Consider the following 16,939-nt stretch of genomic DNA (forward strand, 5'->3'; position numbering starts at 1 on the left):
GATGTGATGCGTTCAGCGTCGAGCATGGATGCGGAAAAATTCTCTTCGGCTCCCGAAGTCTCCCGAACGTGATTGTCCCATCACGTGTCCCTCTGATGTTGCTCTAATGAGCCATCGAATGATTTTCGCCTTAATGTAAAAGGTCCCGAAGAGCGTGTCCACAGCGACTGGGAAACCAATCAATCCGCTCATGACCGAATCATTGATGCATTACTGCTCATGAAACGACTCGTTTTCGGCGAGACAGCTCTACGTCATCATCTACATCGATTATCTCTGAGCAGGAAGCTGTCACAATGTTGCAGTCCGATTAGTGGAAAGGCGGCGGCTCTCACTTTCAGGATCCCGTGAGGGTCGGAATCTCAGAGCTTCCGTGATACATCGAGACCTCTCCTAGCTATCCTACCCCACTGAGAACATCAACTGAGCAAGAAACTAAGCCGACGATGCATATATCTGTCGATATTTCCCCTCGGGGCGATCATTTGCGAAGCATCGATTGGAATCTCTCAGTGTACAAGACTCTGAAAATCAAGAGGTGGGAGCCTCGGTGTAACAAATGGAACACTTTTATTCTCCAAGTTTTTCCCTCTTTTTTTCTCCGACTCACTCAACCGTACTATGAGCTGTAAAATACAATGACAACTCCTATCGTAGGAGTATAATATTATTCGCCGTCCACTTGTTCAGCTTTTCACAACACGGACGTTCCACAGGAGTCTGGTCTCTTTCAGATCTTTGACCTGTTGGGACCTTGGGAGCAACACACGTTACAGTCAATTGTGGACCTTGTACTGTTCGTGTTCCTAATTAGATTTGTGGAGCTTCGAGAGATTGATTTCATCGATTGTATTTCTTCCATTCGTTCATTAATTGGTTCACTCTGGCTAACATGAATCTAAACAGACATGATGCGAGTTTCCCGGGTTCTCTAAACATTTGGAAGATATGTTTCGCTAAATTCGTATGTCGAGAAACCGAAGTCGACCATATACACCACCACTTCGGGGATAGCAAGTTGAGAATTTCATCGTGTTCAGTTCTTCGAGTACTTGTGTCTGTCTCTGCGGAATTTTCTCCCCGCCGTGATCGAAGGGAATCCCTCTTCAAAGAAAGTCGAATCACCACAGCGGCAGCCGGGCTCGTCTGATGAACATACAATATAAGAGACCCATTAAGTAAGTCTGCCAAGATCGAAATGCAAGTCAATCACACATGTCTGAGCTGATGAAGAGGGCGCCTGAACAATCGCCTCGCACATACATTGGTAACCCCATCCGGTAGAATGATGAACTCCTCGAGTCCCTGAATGATTCCGCAGGCTGTTCCGGATTCTATATTTGACAAATTATGAACCGAGAATCGTCGTTCTCGACATTGCAGAAAGTACGTTCCCTGTGAGAATCGGGGTGATCGGGTCTTGCCGAAAGAACCACCATAGACTGTGAGAATGATGACGAATCGGGGAGTTTCATCTTTCATCGTTTGACTATGGAATAATTCGCCTCCTCTCGTGTCCGCAAAAATCCGCCACAATGATAGATTCTGCTCGCCATTAAGTCTTTGTGTGTGAGTAGAGCGATACGAACCTCGTCGTACCGAGATAAAAGACACCATTGATTGATTGGTAGATTGATTGAGTGTGCCATTCATCCACCCTTGCGGGTATTCATAGATTCTTTGTCAAGTGTGTGATTGATGAAAGCTGGTATTGATTCCCTGAATGTCAGGAATCGGTGTGTCTCTTGTTTTAGCGCTCCTTGAAATTTCGGAATTTTCAAACAACTGTCGGTCGGGAGGGTTCCCCCAATTCGCTCCGGTGCTATAATCAACTAGGGTTAATTGTGTATACTTCATCTCTGGACGAAGATCGGACGTAACTGTGGGTCCATCTGCATTCGCAGTGTTCCGATTCTCCCCATGCTGCGCGAAGCACCGTGACTCATGTGGATCGGAGTATGATGAACAAGGAAAGTCTTTTCGTCGTCGTTTGTCGAGCGTCGCGAGAAGCCGCCCGTTTGGTAAAATATTGCACTTGTAATGGAGTTCCGTTCCGTTATCTCAATATCGCTCAGACCTCGGGAACAACATCCTCGACCCGTCGTCCGACGAGAGTTCTCACGTTGGCGACGCTTCCTTCAATTCGTCGAGCACGAGTTCATTCACAAATCACAGTCTCCTCTGACGAACTCCCCTCAAGGGCTTCCATGCTAATCCTTCTCCCGCCAAATCCTGCCTATCAGCGATCGCTATCTTCTCTCCATGCTTCTTCTTATCTATGTACAATTATCACAGAACTGGCATCGCCGCCCAGTCCGTCGCGTTCTACGAAGCCGTGGCGGGAGACGCCGTCAGACCCGGGAAAGGTGGAGCCTGTCCGCTGGTAGGCGTCGGAGGATTGGATGGGGTGAGAGTCAGAGGTTCCACGTTGGGGGAAAGATCCACACCTGGCGAGAAGGGAATACGTCAAGCCGACCCGCCGCGGGAAAACGACCTTGGCAGGAAAGTCAATCGATTAGAGTTTTGAGAGTCGACCTAACGTCCGTCTGACGTACCCAATTGAAGTAGCTGTTCCGTGATGCTCTCCTCTGAGACGGTGTTCGATCCGAGGTTGAAGTCGCAAGGAGTTGAGCAGCCCGACTGCGAAGGTTTCTGTTGCGTGCTCTTGGGCATACTCAGAGCGGAATTAAGCTGTTTGTTGATAACCTTGAGTCGAAGCACCTATAAATGAATTCGTCAGGAAAAGCTCAAAGCTCCGCTCGAGTACGAGTCGTTCCGTAGCAATCGTTCCTCTACGATAATGACCCTCTAACTTTCAGTGGCAGAAACCAATCATGCGCATGCAAACAGCTCTTTCGAAGCCAGTTCATTCCAAGCTTTGGTTTTTGAGTCAGCAAGCTGCAGGCAGGTGCGAATGTTTGTGCTTCAGACAGCTTTCAGAATCCGAGTCAGCCGTGTCGTCGGATCGTCCGCGTTCCGTGCCCCGGAACGAGGAAGACCGCTCGATTGTAGAGAGACCGTCAGTATCGGCGGATCGCGTCGGCAATTCCGCAGACGATCAAGCGGACCATGCAGTAGAGTCGCGCCTAAGGGCTCTTGGTACAATCAGGTAGGGACACCGGAGTGTTTAGATCCTCACGCTCGAGTCTAGGATATCACGAGCATCTCGTTTAGCTTGCGGCCTTTGACGTTGGAGGAGAAGGAGAAGTTTTGAGGAGGCAAGCACGACAGGATCAATGGCAACAACATCATCGACATCATGTCTGACAGATTAATTGCGCTGGCCACATCAACATCAACAACACTAGCGAGGAAGCCTAAATCTTACATGATGGGTTTCACATGTCGAGTTGCTACAGTAGGCTTTTATAACATGACTGATCGGAGTATTTGAGGCAGCTCCCTGAGACGATCAGAGCGCTTCCCTCAGAACGTTCCAGGTTCCCATCCTGCGGGGGTGAGTGGCGAGAACACAAGGAGGTTGGAAGCGACCTGCTTGTTATTCAAGTCCAGCTGGAATCCTGACCGCTGCGAAGCCAACCATCGCTTTGATTAGCTTACCAGTCGAGCTATGACTTCCACGAATTCCCAGAACCCACGGCTCGCTAAGAACTTTCGCAATCTGCGCTGAGCGCTCGTCCGACCACCGTAGACTTCCGCTTTACACTCAGATACTCATAGTATCTTTCTCCGAGATCTGGCATCACCCTCCTCCGATGCGCACCATTGATTGGCAAGCATCATCATGCTTCGAGGGCTGTAGTTGACGGAAGACGTCGTTCCGGTCAAAAGAAAACAAGAACGGGAATAAAAGCGGCTCTCCGGCCCTAAGATGCTGTCACGACGCGTTGCTTCTCGCATGTGACCTCGCGTGACATCAGATCGATTCCTCCTCGCGATTGAAGAGGGAATCCCGGCTCGCTCACAATGCATGGAAGCAGTGACTGACTGAGAAAGACGGGGGGCAGAGATAGAACACAGATGAATAAATAGGAGAGCGGGAAGAGTGAGCTGTTCGACTTCGGCGGCCATGTGCGCATATCGCTGCTGCTGCTGCATCTGCGCGCGGTGGATTTGTGTATTGAGCGCTTGTGCTCTGGTGCTTCGGTTAGCAGGATGCCGCCCACCCAAAGTAAACTGGTCATTCTGGAACACATCCATCCATCCATTTTCCCACCCATACATACACCAGCCTACCCACCCATCTACCAATCAACCAACCAGCGTTCCAACCCTGCGTCCCATCGAGACAACCACATTCAACCAGGGGTTAAATACCGATGAGACCAGACTGCGAATTCGAACCGAGGCGTCGATCTGTCGCTTCGCCGCTCGAGAGAGAGCCGCAAACTCCAAACACGAGCCTCGGTCTGATCCCCGCAGTTAAAGACTTCTCCCGCCCCGGGTGAGTGAGTTCGCGTGCTCACGTTCCGCATACCTCTGCTTTGGTGTCCGACAACTTGTCTTGAAGGTCTTTGACTTCGTCCGAATCTGAACTGCCTTTACTCAGTTCTCCAACGGTGACCAACTCTTGGTTCTGGGAACAGATCGGAAAACCTCACTATAAGATGAGCTCAAGGAGTGGGAGGGGTAAATCCCCGACGAACGTGAGGAGCGGAAAGCCTCATAATTTTGAAGTTATACCTTGATTTCAAGACTAGAAATTCGTTGCTTGAGCTCGGCGATCAGCTGGTCCTGTTCACACTCTTTGATTTTTGAGTTCATTCGCTCTTCTTTGAGAGTTCCTTCAAGGTCGGTGTACTTTCTCGTCGCCTCGCGGAGCTGAGACTCCAATTCGCGCTCTCTCGTCAAACTCTTGTCCTTCTCTTGCTGCAGAGTCTTCAGTTCCTCTGCCTGTCGCCGGACCTGATTGACGCTAACTTGGTTTTGAGCTTCGAGTTCCATGACCTTCGCGCGGAGTTCTTGAACCTCGGCCTGGACCTCGGCTTCGCGTAGTCGCAATGAAAGAATTTGTTGCTCTAGTTTTGTGGCTTCGGGCAGATCGGTGATCTGGGCCCCAGTCTGCTCGATGTGCTTCTGCCAGACCAACTGGAGATCCGCGATATTTTGTTTGAGTTCCTTGAGTCCTAAGTGCGCCTCTGCCTCACGGAGTTTCACCGCGATGAGTTCTTCTTGGAGAGCAGCCACCGAGTTCTCGGGTGTCGGCTGCTCGTGGAGTCGCTTGTTCTCTGTCTCCAGTTCTTCGATCTGGTTCTGTAACTGCTTCATCGTCTCCAAATTTTCGGCTTCGCGCAATTTCACGGCCACCAATTCGTCTTGGAGGGCGCGCGAGAGGTCGTCTGAGGTTGAACCGTTGGTCAACGAGCTCGGGTTCGACTGGGACTGGGGAGGAAGCTCGACATTATTCTCAATACACACGAAGCTTCAGGATCGGGGTTCGGGTCATCCGACAGAGGGATTTCGAGGAAGATCACAAATTGACGCCCAAAGAGGAGCAACTGACCTGGATGAGTTCCTGAACCTTTTCTTTCTGATTCTCGAGCTCCATCGAAAGATGCAGTCCTTGTTCTTTGACGGCGGCTAGCTGCCTCTTGATGAAATAATTCTCTTCTGTAGCTTGAGCGTGATCCACCTGGCCTTGGATGAGCCGATCGGCGAGAGACGAACTCTCCTGCGGAACGAGGATCAATGTTACAACGAGTCGACGGTGGATGCTTCGTCAGATAGAGAAGAAAGCTCACGAGGGACAAATACCAGCATCCATTTATGGACGGCTCCCATCTGGTCGTAATCCATCTCGACAACAACGACAACAACACAACAGAGTATAAATTTCTGCCTCGAGAATGTCGGTTCACCACGAGACACTTCCGACGCTACTCGGAATGCTCTTGCCACATGCAAACGTCATCAGATGATACTTTCGGTACGCTACGAAAAACAGACACGCAGCCCGGCGGTTCGCATGGCAACGCCCTGTGGCTGTGCCTACGACTGCGTGACTCAATGGAGAGGGTGGCGTGGTCAAAGGTGAATTATTTAAACGTAATAATGAACACGCCACATCCCTCGACTATGCTTCGTGTCATCCCCGAGTTAACATGTTATCTTCGTCGAGTCGAGACCTACCTGTTCGAGGTTTTCGACGCGCTGTCGCAGAATTCGATTCTCAGTTCTCAATCGGCGTAACTCTATTTGTTCCTCGGTCTCGCGAGCTTTGATCGCTTGATACTCTTTCTCGAGTTTCTTCATTCTCTTTGCGTTGTATTTAACTTGGACGGCGAGGCTGACGAGGTAGTCAACGTCGGTGGAAACTTTGGACGGCATTTCCTTCTGGAAGTACTACAGACGACGACTCGATGTTAGACTCGAATCGTACGTAACGGGAGATTTCTGAAGGGCAGAATATAATCTCATTTCATGGATCAATTGTGGCGAGTCTGATCATGGCGAGCTAATTTGCTCGCCATAATCAGCTTCGAATAATTTCTGGCTGCGAACCTTGATCATTTCTTCCATGTCGAGGAGCAGGATGTCTTCCTTGCAGATTTGCAAGATCGCAATCCCTAGACGGAATACCATTTCGATGCCTTCGCTGAGGAATAGATCCATGCAGCGAGTTGCCACCGGCATGGGTAAAACGGACGTAAACAATGTCAGGAACCAGGAGGACGCGTACATCGACGTGTGGAACGACTGTGACTGGAAGTGCGTGTTGAGCTCCGGGAGCAGTTCCTGCACGAGGCATTCCAATTGGAACATATACAATCCCAACTCCGCCATCGAAGGTTTGTAGACCTGCAGCGAAAGCGACAGTCATCGGAAGCTGCTCGAAAGTGAGGCAGTCGGGGTCGACTCAGGAATTTTCATGTCAGCATCGCAAATCGAAGAGGGAAATAAACGACTCACATCTCGGAGCCTGTAGTCGCTCATCATTCGGACAAGCACTGTGAAAGTTTCGAGTTCAGGCATGTACAGCAGCAACAAACCCACGATAAAAGCGCTGCCCTGACAGTAGCCGACTTCGCGGTCGTGCAGAGAGTACGCCTTCATAACATTGAACAGGGCTTCCTGGCCAGGCCCATTCTTCTCGCGGAAAAACTCCTGGTCGGGATAGGTGCGTGCGATGTCTCGTCGTATCACCTTCTCGCACGGAGAAGTGCCCTTGAGATAATCGTGATACTGATCTCGAGCGTTGCATGTCGTCGCGTTTGTGAACAGTTGCCACGCCACGGCTCGGAAGTCCGGCGGAATCCCTTTGCGAACCGCATCCTGAAAATAAGTTTCCGGAGTTCACAGGCGAACTTTTCCACTAGGAAACAGGAAATTGCGATACGATGCCAGAATACATTCGGATGGGCGTGGGATATCGCTGAAGCGTTTCCGACCACGTGGAACGTTCCGGTCGCTTTTTCTCGCATCATCGACTGTCGGGTCAGCTTCGTGCGATGATTACTTGTCGCCAGTGTATTCACTGCGGTCTCATCAATGACTAATAATCGAGCGGCATCAGACAGATGCGTGAAGCTCCGCAGCCATCACCCGTCGTGGTCAGGCTATCAACCTCTCTAAGCGTTAATTACGTCATTGGGAACATGCATGACGACGCTTCAGTCTCGCCAGTCATGCGTGGAACACTGATTCCCAACATTCCAAAGTTCGACAACGGTGCTCCCCATCAGAGGAATCATCGTGCTCCGCTGATCGCGACTATCCTACCTTGAGGACGTCGGGTTTTCGCTTCCTGAGATTCTCGTAGTCCTGGACCAGTTTCCCCCATTGCTGGAGAAGATCGTCTTCTGTGTCGTCCATGGAATTCGCGCCCGATACGTTGCACGAAGATCCGTTCATGTTAACCGAGATTTGAGATGTGTCAGAGGATCGCCGCGAATGTCCGGTCGATGTTAACGATGACAAGGATTTTGCGTCCTTCTCCAGAAGCCTTGAGGGAAATCATCGAAAGTCAGTGGATCGTCAGGAAATCTATCCTAGAGATTCGGTTAGATTCGGATCCGCGCAAGGTTTCCGATCGTGATGAGGGGAATCCCGAAGGGTGCATGATCGACTATGAGCCGTCTACGATGTATTTGACGTGTTGTTTCGTGATTATTGACGTTGTAGAAGCGAACAGCGACGGTATAGTGAGAGAAAGGGGTGCGAATGGATGTTGGTGCAGACGGAGGAGTTTCGGGACAGGAGGCCTACCGGTTGGGGGTATCCGGTGTGGGGCGGGCGGACTTATCGGGATCGCTTTAATACAATCGGCTATGATTATCTATCGACTGTGATAATAATGATATCAACGGGCACACGAAAAGATTCCGCTTCCGAATATTTCGCTCCTGACGAATCTTTTCCATATCGGAAATGCGCTGATTTGGAGGCAGCTGCTCTCTAACGGAGCTCTATCAGGCGAAGCAGCGTGACGAAATCTCGCCAGGGTCGAATTTAATTCTGGAATGCGAACTCGGAAGACAGACGTCGGGGCTTCTCGACAGATCCCGCGCTCGTTCCGGCCGCAGCCGGTCGTCCATCTGGTCGGCGTCATTGTAATTCCCCCACTCGGATGATATCGCAGACTTGCTTGAAATTTACGTAAGCAACCTGTGCACACGAGCGGCGCAGAAGCTGCAGTTATCTTGCGACAGCTAGAACTTTCATGACTCAGACGGTGAGTCATTCAAGTTGCCTGCAGCCAGACGACGTTGCCAACTGGTTCCGCAGCAAGAAATGGATTGAAGCGTCGAAAGGAGCATTCAACGCAACCGCCGACGAAGGTTTCCTCTAGAGCGGCTGGGCGAAAACAAGCGGTTTTCTCTGTCACCGAGGCAGATGGCCGCGATTCCTAGTTGGAGACGCTCGTCTTCAAGGCCCTCTGCGCAAAGCTAGAGCCGGCGACATAGTCCGGATGCTCGTGACCATCGGTTCGTTGAAAGATCTCTCCCCCTTCGCTCGTGCCCGGCTTACGGAACTCCGGACCCCAGCACTTTCGGCTAACTAAGTTAGTATCTTCCACTCCTCATGAAAGACGAAAGAGCAGACTGCAGGCCAGTGCAGACGGCAAGTTTTTGCCTAGCGCGAAGTTCTCCGATGGTCCGAGGAAATTACCCTCGCGCGACTATGACGACATTGCTGCAGGGACGGTCGAACAAAAGCACAGCAGTCGCCAAGGTCGATACACAGAAAATCGAAGCCTTCGGAAACAGGAGTGACCTCTCCTAAGCGCAAGGCTCGTTTACAAGCTCCTCATCCATGCAGCGTCTTCCGGTTGGAAAAAAACGCGAGACGGAATTCTCAAGAAGACGGTCTGAGTAATCGAAAATTTTAAAAATCGGAAGCTCGAGAATGGCCATTTACCGATTCTGTTCTTCGAGTTTTTGCAGGAGTGCTATCTCGTCTTTGGATACATCCTTGGTTCGGCTCAGGTCCCCGTTTAATTTCCTGTGACAGGGGCTGCTTTCGACGGACACTGAGCTGTTCATGCTCCCGTCAGGAGATCCAGATTCTGACCTGGAACGAGAAGATAGTTAGGAAAGCGCTCGTTGAGCCGACCCCTCCCCCCTCCCCCCACCATAGCCTCATTGGGGTCAGTGGTATCTTAGATTGAAGAGCGCACTTCATGATTTCTGGTGGGCACCGATGACGACACGCGAATTCGGGCCCGCATCTGATTATAAATCATGATGCGTTTTTCCGCCGTAATTATAGAGGCTCCCCGAACAGACCGGCTACCACTAGCTACGACATCTCCCTATCACTGCCCGAACATCAAGTTCCAGTCCCCGCGCCCGTTGGGGAACCGCATCGTAATCCCGGAGCTAATTCCCTCAAAGCTCCATAATCTCGCCGCTACCGCCGGCTCCCAAGCGAGCTTCCATCCGGCCCTCCGAGCCGCGTCCCAGATTTCTCCCGATGCCGTTGTCTGGCCCACTTCGCTTCCGTAGGAAGTTGAAGTTCCGAACGGCATGCTACGCGTGGCCAAGCACCGCAATCCGCAAAGTAGGCGAAGCCCGGCAACTGAACGAAAACATATTCATTTCTCTTCTGGATATTATGGATCCGCCGAGGGCTCTCCCTGCGCGTTCAATATCGTTGCTCGAAGGTACATCGAGCGACGTAGTCTCGGTCGAGACTCCATGAGTAATCGATGGCTCTGTACCAGCTCCGACGGACTCTTCCGGCAAGGGGTTTCGAGCCGGAAAACGTCCGCCTCCCCTACACCAACGAAGCGATTTGTCTCGTTTCCAGTGCCATAACATTTGATAACATTTGTTGCCGCTTCGAAAACACTGCCACACCCCTAAGCTCATATTCGCCTACTGAGAGCGAACACTATATGTTTTCCTGTACCTATGTGAGCGCATATCTCAGTGCGGCAGTGCTCACGCTATCCTACTCGATGATGCCTCGCAGAAGTTTTTCTTGGCCTGAGCAGCAGATTTCTCGGGAAACCCCATCTTAGAAGGAAATCTTCATCTTTAGCTCCTCGGCAGAGCATGGCCGATAAACTATGAAACACGGTATAATTATCGAGTGCAGTCAGCGCAGTGAACCGTGACGACCTCGAGGAAAACTTCGAATAGTCAGACGGCATGTGCAAGACCGCTGGATGCACAGTAGTCACAGCAGAACCCCGGATTCCTCGTCATTCGATCAAGAATGCTGATCACAAGGTAGGGGCACCGAATATATTACTAGAGAGAGAATTTCACCGAGCAGCTGGTCGTATCCGTCCGTCGTAAGCATCTTCCAGACAGCCAGAGAATCCATTAAAGCACCGCTTAAACGAGCGAGCTTTGAACTTTTCGGAAGAAGGGTCCGCTGTCCGTCCTTTTGTTAATTCGGCGAGCGGGTCGGCCGAGACGTCGGCCACGCCAACGGGGAAAAACACACCGGAAGCGTTTAGTGAACAAATGGTTGGAAGAAGCATTACACGGTTTTATATTATTGTATTTGCCCTCAGATTCTCGCATCGAGGCATTATTGGAACGCCTCAATACGTTCCGACTCCAAAGTGTAAATTTCGGGACGTGCGTTTTCCGCAATAGGTCCTCTCTGAATCGCTTGGCGATAATTCGACTTCTCGTGTTGCAACACGTCTAGGAGCTCAGCTGTTCGAATCTAGTTCGAGTTCTGTAGAATGACAGCTGACTTCTCACGATCGGAGCATCTCCGTGTCCCAGCGACCTCATTGCGAAAGGGATACGCTATCGGTCAGAGTGGAAAATGAGCTCGGTCGCTTGAAGGAAGTTCCCGCAGACAGCCGCGCCACCTTGAGGAAGTTCTCTTCGGAGCGGAAGGCATGTCGCGGTCGGGTCGATTCATACGCGAACGAAATCGCTGTACGAATTCGAGACTCTCTTTCGGAAGTCCCCCGAATTCTTCTTGAGCTCCCGCCTCCCGGAGACGACGACAGAGCTCGGGAAGCCTTGGAAGCTGGCAATGGTGAGAAAAACTAGCGAGCAAGCGGGCAGTCAGTCAGGTGAGCGAGCATCAGCGGCTGCCGCCAGCTAGGTTTCCAGCGAAGTAGCGAGCGTTCCAAGGACCCTGAGCGATGACTCAACGAGGTTCCAATGGAAGCGGGTCTTTTCACCAAAACAAAGCTTTTTCCAACATCCAGTTTTGCTCTCGTTCATTTTCGCTCGCAGAACTGAGCCTGGAATACAGCCATATATGGAGACATCGATCCACGGGCGAGCCACCCGTACCTAGATCTCAGCGAAGATACACAGCGAGCGCATAGCCGCGTTCGTGCGGAGCGAGTAACGGTAAATTCCGTCTGAGCACAAGCTGAGCCTACAGGAGGCGAGACGGGTCGCATGCCCTTATCGAGGTCCAGCATCTCAACCCCACCGCGGGTTTCCGTAGGATTCGCACATTTTGAAATCATCGTACCTGATTGAAACGTCAATATGGTCTAGCGTCATCCTTGAGCGCGCTGGAACCGACTCCGAGCAACGAACGAAGAGACTATGCTTGAAGCTACAAATATCCAATCGCAAACGATGCGTTCAGTTCGATCCACTATCCGGGGAAAATGTTAAAGCTGTAGAACTTCAGTCGTTCGAAACCAAGCACTGCACCTCACCGCTCCATAGTCCGATCCGACTCCGCGTCTGACTCGGAATGATCTGCGGAATCGCAGACTTCAGCGACACAGCCGCTCGAGCGGCGCGCGCAGCTCCGACGTCACGAAGGACGACGGCAGCAGAATAGCCAGACGGACCGAACGAAAGCCGCGAGCGACCGACCGACGAACGGTCAGACGCTCGGACGCGCAAATTGTTGTGGAAGGACTCGTAAACGAATCGTCCGACTTCGCATGCGCACAAACTTGTGACATGGAGCGAGCAGAGGTGGCTGCGGGGATACTCCTCATCGCGATTCCCTCCTCCCTCCAGTTTCTCAACTCCGCCAGACAGGTCTCCGAGATCTTCCGGGTTCGGAACAGTCCCATACGGACTCAAAGGGGGCAATGAGCGATCCATGAGCACAAATTGACGCCGACTCATGAGGCGGGTCGCTGGTCCTGACAGCAGCTGGGCACGCTCTTTTATAAGCTGTTGCTCAATCATTGTTCCCATGATCAGCCGAAAGGGATGTCTCGGGAGGAGCCGTAAGAGAATCTTGGAATCTTTCGACCGATCAGAGCATCACGACTTGCTTACTTCATAATCTTAAGATGAACGAGGGGGAGCACGTGATCACTCCCTCAAATGATCAGAAGGGGGGGATTGAAATTCTTTCGGGAATGCATACGGCTGCCATGGGAGCGAGCAAAAGAATTCATCTCCGACTCGCAAGGCGACTCCAGTACTTTCCGATACGAGTTGTGTCCCAAGGCTGCTGCGGGGATCTAGGTGGCTAGTTTCGCTCACAATACAAATAGCACAGCTCGTTCTTCAGAATCCAGCCGAAATCGCCGCCTGCCCATCAATGGCAATAGCTTTGAATCAAGCCACTCAACAAAGTCTTGACGATTCGTTCGACAAAAAAATAACAAACTATTACTCCCAGGGAAGATCTTGTTAGTGGAGAGTCCCTGACCGGAGCCCATACAAGCTAACCGTCTGAATAGGAGAAGCGGATATTTTCCATCACATTCTATTCAAAGGTCGGGCCTTCCTGAAGGGCTCTACAAATCGTGTGATCTCCGCCGATCTGTCATATGAATCAGAGATTAGAGAGAGAAGCTCCTCGAGATTGCTCGGCAGAGGTCAGTCTGCTCTGAGGTGATGACCGCCGTTTTCTTCCCCATGCTCAGGAACCCACGTCTCAGCTGCTCCCTGCATGAAATGGACTTTCAGTTTTCCACCCGGAAGCGATTCGTATGCTCTTGCAGCCGATGAGAATCGACTATTCACATCCTCTTCCATGTCCTCTTCAAAGAGGTTGGATCATCGCTGGGATACGTCAAGCAGAGACAATCCGGATTCTCGCTCTCGACAAGGAGTAGTCTACCTCCTTCTCGTGGAATGAAGAGACTGATCATTCCCGAACTTCGCATCCTACGGAGATAAGATTCTCTGCTTCTCAGAAGTCATATCAAGCAGGTCGTTCCCTACAGCGTCACGAGAATCCCAACAGTCCTGAGCGAGAGAACTTTATCAACTGCATTTCTCAGTGTATTTCGATATTCAAGCGTCTGTTCGCTGCCACCCAGACAGTATGTATTATACATAGAATGAATCTGCATCGATTCTGCGGAGATCGTGCTCTCTTCGAAATCAGAACGAGAGGTCCCGATAGCGATATGATATGGAACTGCTTCTAGGGAACCAATATCTCAATGACTGGCACCCTGATTCGGACGAAATCGAGTCAATCCATCAGCTGCGGCGTGAAGTTCTCGATTCATCTTGTAGGTCGAATCTCGGAAGCTTGTAATCGGTAGTTCACTCCGAGATCTACGTGCGCGGGAAGACGAGACTTTCTCTCACAGACACAGACGGTGTTCTGCAAGAATATCCTCGAAGCCAATTCCATGATTTTGTGATCTCCCTCTACGCTCTCTGGTATCCTATGGGGAAATCTTCTGGAAATTCATTGCAATTTCCTCCGAACGGATGAATGCTGTTCCATACGAAATCCGTCTCGAAATCTTCAATCCTCCCTTTGGTTCCAACGTCGGATTTCCCCGTCGTCGAACCGCATCGCTCGCTAGGAGTAGTTCAGCTCTGAAGGGACAGCTTCCATTGAGACACTTGTGGCCGACGCAGCCATAACTTCAGAAGAAATGCGAAGCGAAACTTCCCAAACTTGTTTCCAATTCTGAAACTTGCCGGGTCCGACGGAACCTTGAACGCGGTTTTGGATGCAGCTCGGCGAGTTGCACCAGCCAAGGCTGGCTCTAATGAGAGCGGCTGTCAGCCATTCACTAATTCGATGCAAACGTTTTATATTGCATCAGGTTCCCTACGCGCGTGATCAGAAAACACGCTCATTGAAATCTCATCGATTCACAGAATAGTTGGTACATGTCGCCAGCAAGATCCTCCGCAAAGTTCCAGCGGTTTCGTCTAGGAGCTACGCGTGCGTCCATCGGTCGACTTGTACCACGATGCCGATACCATACCTCAAGTTTCTGGCGGGCGATTGTTTTTCGCGGAGCGCCAAGAAAGTCTCGAATCAGCGGTCTCGAATGCCATCGTGCGTGGCTGGTCTGGCGAGATAACGTCGGATGGTTTCCCCACTGGGACCTCGGTGCGGGAAGTCCTTTGTGGACAGGAGAAGCTCCCGAATCAGAGTGAAGAGATCCGACCGGCGAACCTAGTTTCTCCGAATCCAACGGAGCCCCGGAGGCGGAAAATAATTGCTCTCGACAGAATTCATTCACGCGTTGATTCTTGGTCATACATGAACGGGTCCGAAATTCGGAAACGTCCCCGTGAAGTTTTCCCGAACGGGAGATCGGAGGTTCCGCCGAGCCTCCGGTGTCACTTCTTACTGCTCAGTTAGAGATTGATCGTAAAGGCTTTGTTAGAGTTTTTTTTGAGAAATCAGGGGGATTTCCGGATCGAGATGGCTCAGGCCGGGATTAAGACTCGAAATTCAAACGGGGCCACACCCTTGCAGCAACAATCCGGGACTTTTTAGGGTGACATGATCCTCGAATCAACGGAACGATTGTCTTGACGACTCAACGATCAACTTTTCGCACTGGGTGGAAGTCGTGGTAGGAGTTGCTCAGCCGGGTGTCTGTGACGATCAAGGAAGATTTTTCTCGCGGGAGGAATCATCCCTCCCTGATCAGCTGGCTATAGGCAATCTCGTTTTTCTGCTCGAAACTTCCGGACGGAATGGCTCCCAACCGACGGAAAGCGTCGCGACAGAACTTCTCAACATAGTTCGAAACGGCATTAGGAACTCGCGGGGTTTTGACTCGGGGAGAGTGAGAAGCGAGCGACCGAACATTCGCGACTACCATGCGAGGTTCGGCGAATGAATTAGTTGCGCTTGTTGAAGTCCGCAGTCGCTCTTCCACACAAGTTACGTACCAAGTGAATTGGTTGCGAAGGATTTGCGGGACAAAAGCAGGTAGAACTGGCATGGCGAATCCTTCACTCAATCGCTCACGTCAACATAGCCTGCAAACGAAACATGAAGAGAAAAATAGAAAACTCAATTCACGATAAGCTAGTGATGGAAATCAGAAATGGAAAGATCAAAATCTGGCTCAAGAAGGATCTAGAGCCCAACCAGCGCCTAATGGATGAGCGAAGCGAAACAAGGGGGAACGGAATCGATAAGCGCATCTGGAATACGGGACAACCGAAGACAATTGTCAAGCTGAATTCTGGAATTCATAGCGAGCCGCCTCCGAGCTCAATTCCCGCTCTGGCCGAACGAATCATTCCTTGCGACTTGATCCTGGTTAGTCTCATTGATTTTATAATTCTTCCGCAGCTTGGCTTTGAGAAGATTGCCTGATAAACTTTGAGCGCTTCTTAGACGGAGAGGCGGCGACTTGACGGGTTGCAAGGGGGCAGATTCTTCAGAGGGAGATTCAACGGATCTGTCAGAATGACAAAGCTTCATGAGAGGTTGTGGTCCCATGACAAACTCGCGCGAAACTGCGCTCGGAAAAATTCAATATCGTCAACGGAAAGCCTGAATGCTGATACTACTCCGTCAGCGGAAGAGATGGATGTCGTATATACTTCGCCCCAATACAATGGATGCGTCACATAGCACAGCTCGCGGTGTGGTATAGACCATGATCCATCGAGACTCGAGTAACTTAGGCTCTCTGGCGGCTCCCGAAAGCTACAATCGCTGCTGTCCCACCCTCCGTGGACTCACTCCGAATTCGCCCACGGCTTGAACCCGGCCATATCGTCCACGGCTTCTCCTCGTGAACGAACAGGGCGGCTTCCCGGATCGGGCCGGGCCGAGCCGGTCTGATTAAAAAGTCTCAGGCGTGGTCCCGCCGGAGACCCGAACCTGGAGGAGGAGCGGCGATGAAACGCAGCGAGAGTTTGGCGTATCTTGGAGTTGGCCCCAAAATGGATCGTACTGCTGGGTGACTCGAAACTCCTCTCAGCAATTGTACCGCAACGGAATGTCATGCGAATCATGCGTCAGGTCACACCGCAGAACGCTTAACTTTATTTGCGACGATCGGAAACAAAGAACCGAGTTCAGATCAGTTCCAGGCGCCACCACGCCAAGCTGTCCCTCTTTCGGTCGAAAGAAAACTACCATGCGTGATCATTTTCAGGCTGGTCGAGCACAAGGGAGCCGCGACACCTTCCTTGCGAATTCCGTGTCCTTCTCGAATGTCTCAGGGAGCGTTCGAGGCAATCGATACGGAGGAACACGACAGTCGTCGGTATAAATACCTCCCGCTCGTCGCCTGCGGAGATCTCCCTGCCTTGCGTTCCCTCGTTTCAGGGAGCAAAACTCTCGGGGGTCCCTGTGAGTGCGGGGCCCAGAAATCAAGAAAAAAACTTTCCAAGGGGGTTTCCGTAAGATCAAC

General features: G+C 51.2%; 1 protein-coding gene across 1 annotated transcript; it reads right to left on the reverse strand.

Annotated features, from left to right (window-relative positions):
* Window positions 1–1,729: 1,729 nt before the first annotated feature.
* On the reverse strand, window positions 1,730–15,511 carry Evi5 (ecotropic viral integration site 5). Its single transcript, XM_029112572.1, has 11 exons — window positions 15,459–15,511; window positions 9,319–9,471; window positions 7,681–7,903; window positions 6,871–7,233; window positions 6,463–6,759; window positions 6,091–6,303; window positions 5,465–5,632; window positions 4,645–5,343; window positions 4,439–4,537; window positions 2,556–2,721; window positions 1,730–2,447 (listed from the first exon to the last, which is right to left on the reverse strand). Exons 1-11 carry the CDS (start codon window positions 15,509–15,511, stop codon window positions 2,326–2,328), a joined length of 2,556 nt encoding a protein of 851 aa, XP_028968405.1. The 3' UTR covers window positions 1,730–2,325.
* Window positions 15,512–16,939: the final 1,428 nt, after the last annotated feature.

This window comes from Galendromus occidentalis, unplaced genomic scaffold (genome assembly GCF_000255335.2).
Source record: "Galendromus occidentalis unplaced genomic scaffold, Mocc_1.1 scf7180000077515, whole genome shotgun sequence".
In the NCBI taxonomy this organism is placed as follows: Eukaryota; Metazoa; Arthropoda; class Arachnida; order Mesostigmata; family Phytoseiidae; genus Galendromus; species Galendromus occidentalis.

What these genes read in the sequence shown, in the direction of transcription:
- Evi5 (XM_029112572.1), bottom strand. Translation starts at nt 15,511, where the DNA reads ATGCCAGTTCTACCTGCTTTTGTCCCGCAAATCCTTCGCAACCAATTC. An exon ending in AGGTTCAGGAACTCATCCAG is followed by an intron (nt 5,344 to 5,464) that starts GTCAGTTGCTCC and finishes CTTCCTCCCCAG; the next exon opens with TCCCAGTCGAACCCGAGCTC. An exon ending in TGTCGGACACCAAAGCAGAG is followed by an intron (nt 2,722 to 4,438) that starts GTATGCGGAACG and finishes ATTCATTTATAG; the next exon opens with GTGCTTCGACTCAAGGTTAT.